The sequence below is a fragment of the Trichinella spiralis genome (genome assembly GCF_000181795.1).
Source record: "Trichinella spiralis strain ISS 195 chromosome Unknown Scfld2822, whole genome shotgun sequence".
In the NCBI taxonomy this organism is placed as follows: Eukaryota; Metazoa; Nematoda; class Enoplea; order Trichinellida; family Trichinellidae; genus Trichinella; species Trichinella spiralis.
Window position 1 is genome coordinate 1 of NW_003529761.1, and position 930 is coordinate 930.

The following is a 930-nucleotide window of genomic DNA, read 5'->3' on the forward strand; positions in this document are numbered from 1 at the left end:
CCGCCATTGCTGGCTCTTTTGTGTGGCTTTTCTCATGCCATATAGTGCTACCCTTGCTTTTCTGTACTACTGATTTACATGGTCAGGTTTGTCAGTAACACAACATTTGTTTCCCGGTTCACTAATTAACCACTGATAGACATCACTTTCAACAGAACTTGCTTGATTATCAACAGCAATGGGGCTTGTTACTAATTTTATATTTCTGTCCAAAATTCGACAATCACTTTTCAATGTTTTATCTCTTTTTGTCCGACTTTGATGCTTGTCTTTAATTTCTTTACATTAACTCTTCGGTAAATCTCTGTAATTGGTTCTTTTTAAAGTTACATTAAATTCACAGCAAATTGCAATACTAGATGTGCTATTTATTCATTCAAATGCATATGATGAAATTATTTTACGAAAACATGCCTTGCAATAACAAATATGCATTCTGTTCAATGCTTTAATTGTCATACCGCATTTCAAAATCATTCTATATTTCTGTGAAAAAAATTCTGCATTTTACCTTCACCGAATAATGTGTTTCTTTGAACAAAATTATTATTATGACTATAATTTTAGCAAACTCTTTTCTGTTTGCCACATATACTATTACTGTAAAATACAAAACAAATTATAGAAGCACATTTATTTTAACAAAACAAAATTCTGCCAGATGTTTGTTCTGAAAATTTCGCAGTAACGCATGTGACTTACCATATTTTGATTTTTCACTTTTACTGTATATTGTCATTTTTAATCCTTGAACACCTGCTGTACAAATTTGCTGTGTCACGCATAACAGTGGCGCTAATCTTGATTCCCATCAACCATTTTTTCAGATTTGGTCCAGCTGGATCATCTGGGTACACCATTGAGATATATCAACCCGAATTGCAATTCTCTATGCCATAGCTAGAAAATTCATGCATTCTTATTATATTT

The 930-nt window shown here is 32.3% G+C and overlaps 1 protein-coding gene across 1 annotated transcript; it reads right to left on the reverse strand.

Moving 5' to 3' along the window:
* Positions 1-280: 280 nt before the first annotated feature.
* On the reverse strand, positions 281-739 carry Tsp_15548 (conserved hypothetical protein). Its single transcript, XM_003368250.1, has 3 exons — positions 703-739; positions 512-600; positions 281-304 (listed from the first exon to the last, which is right to left on the reverse strand). Exons 1-3 carry the CDS (start codon positions 737-739, stop codon positions 281-283), a joined length of 150 nt encoding a protein of 49 aa, XP_003368298.1.
* Between the last annotated feature and the right edge of the window lie 191 nt (positions 740-930).

Coding starts and splice junctions, on each gene's coding strand:
- Tsp_15548 (XM_003368250.1), bottom strand. CDS start 739: ATGACAATATACAGTAAAAGTGAAAAATCAAAATATG. Junction 601..702: donor AAGTGAAAAATCAAAATATG/GTAAGTCACATG, acceptor TGTATTTTACAG/TAATAGTATATGTGGCAAAC. Junction 305..511: donor AAACACATTATTCGGTGAAG/GTAAAATGCAGA, acceptor AACCAATTACAG/AGATTTACCGAAGAGTTAAT.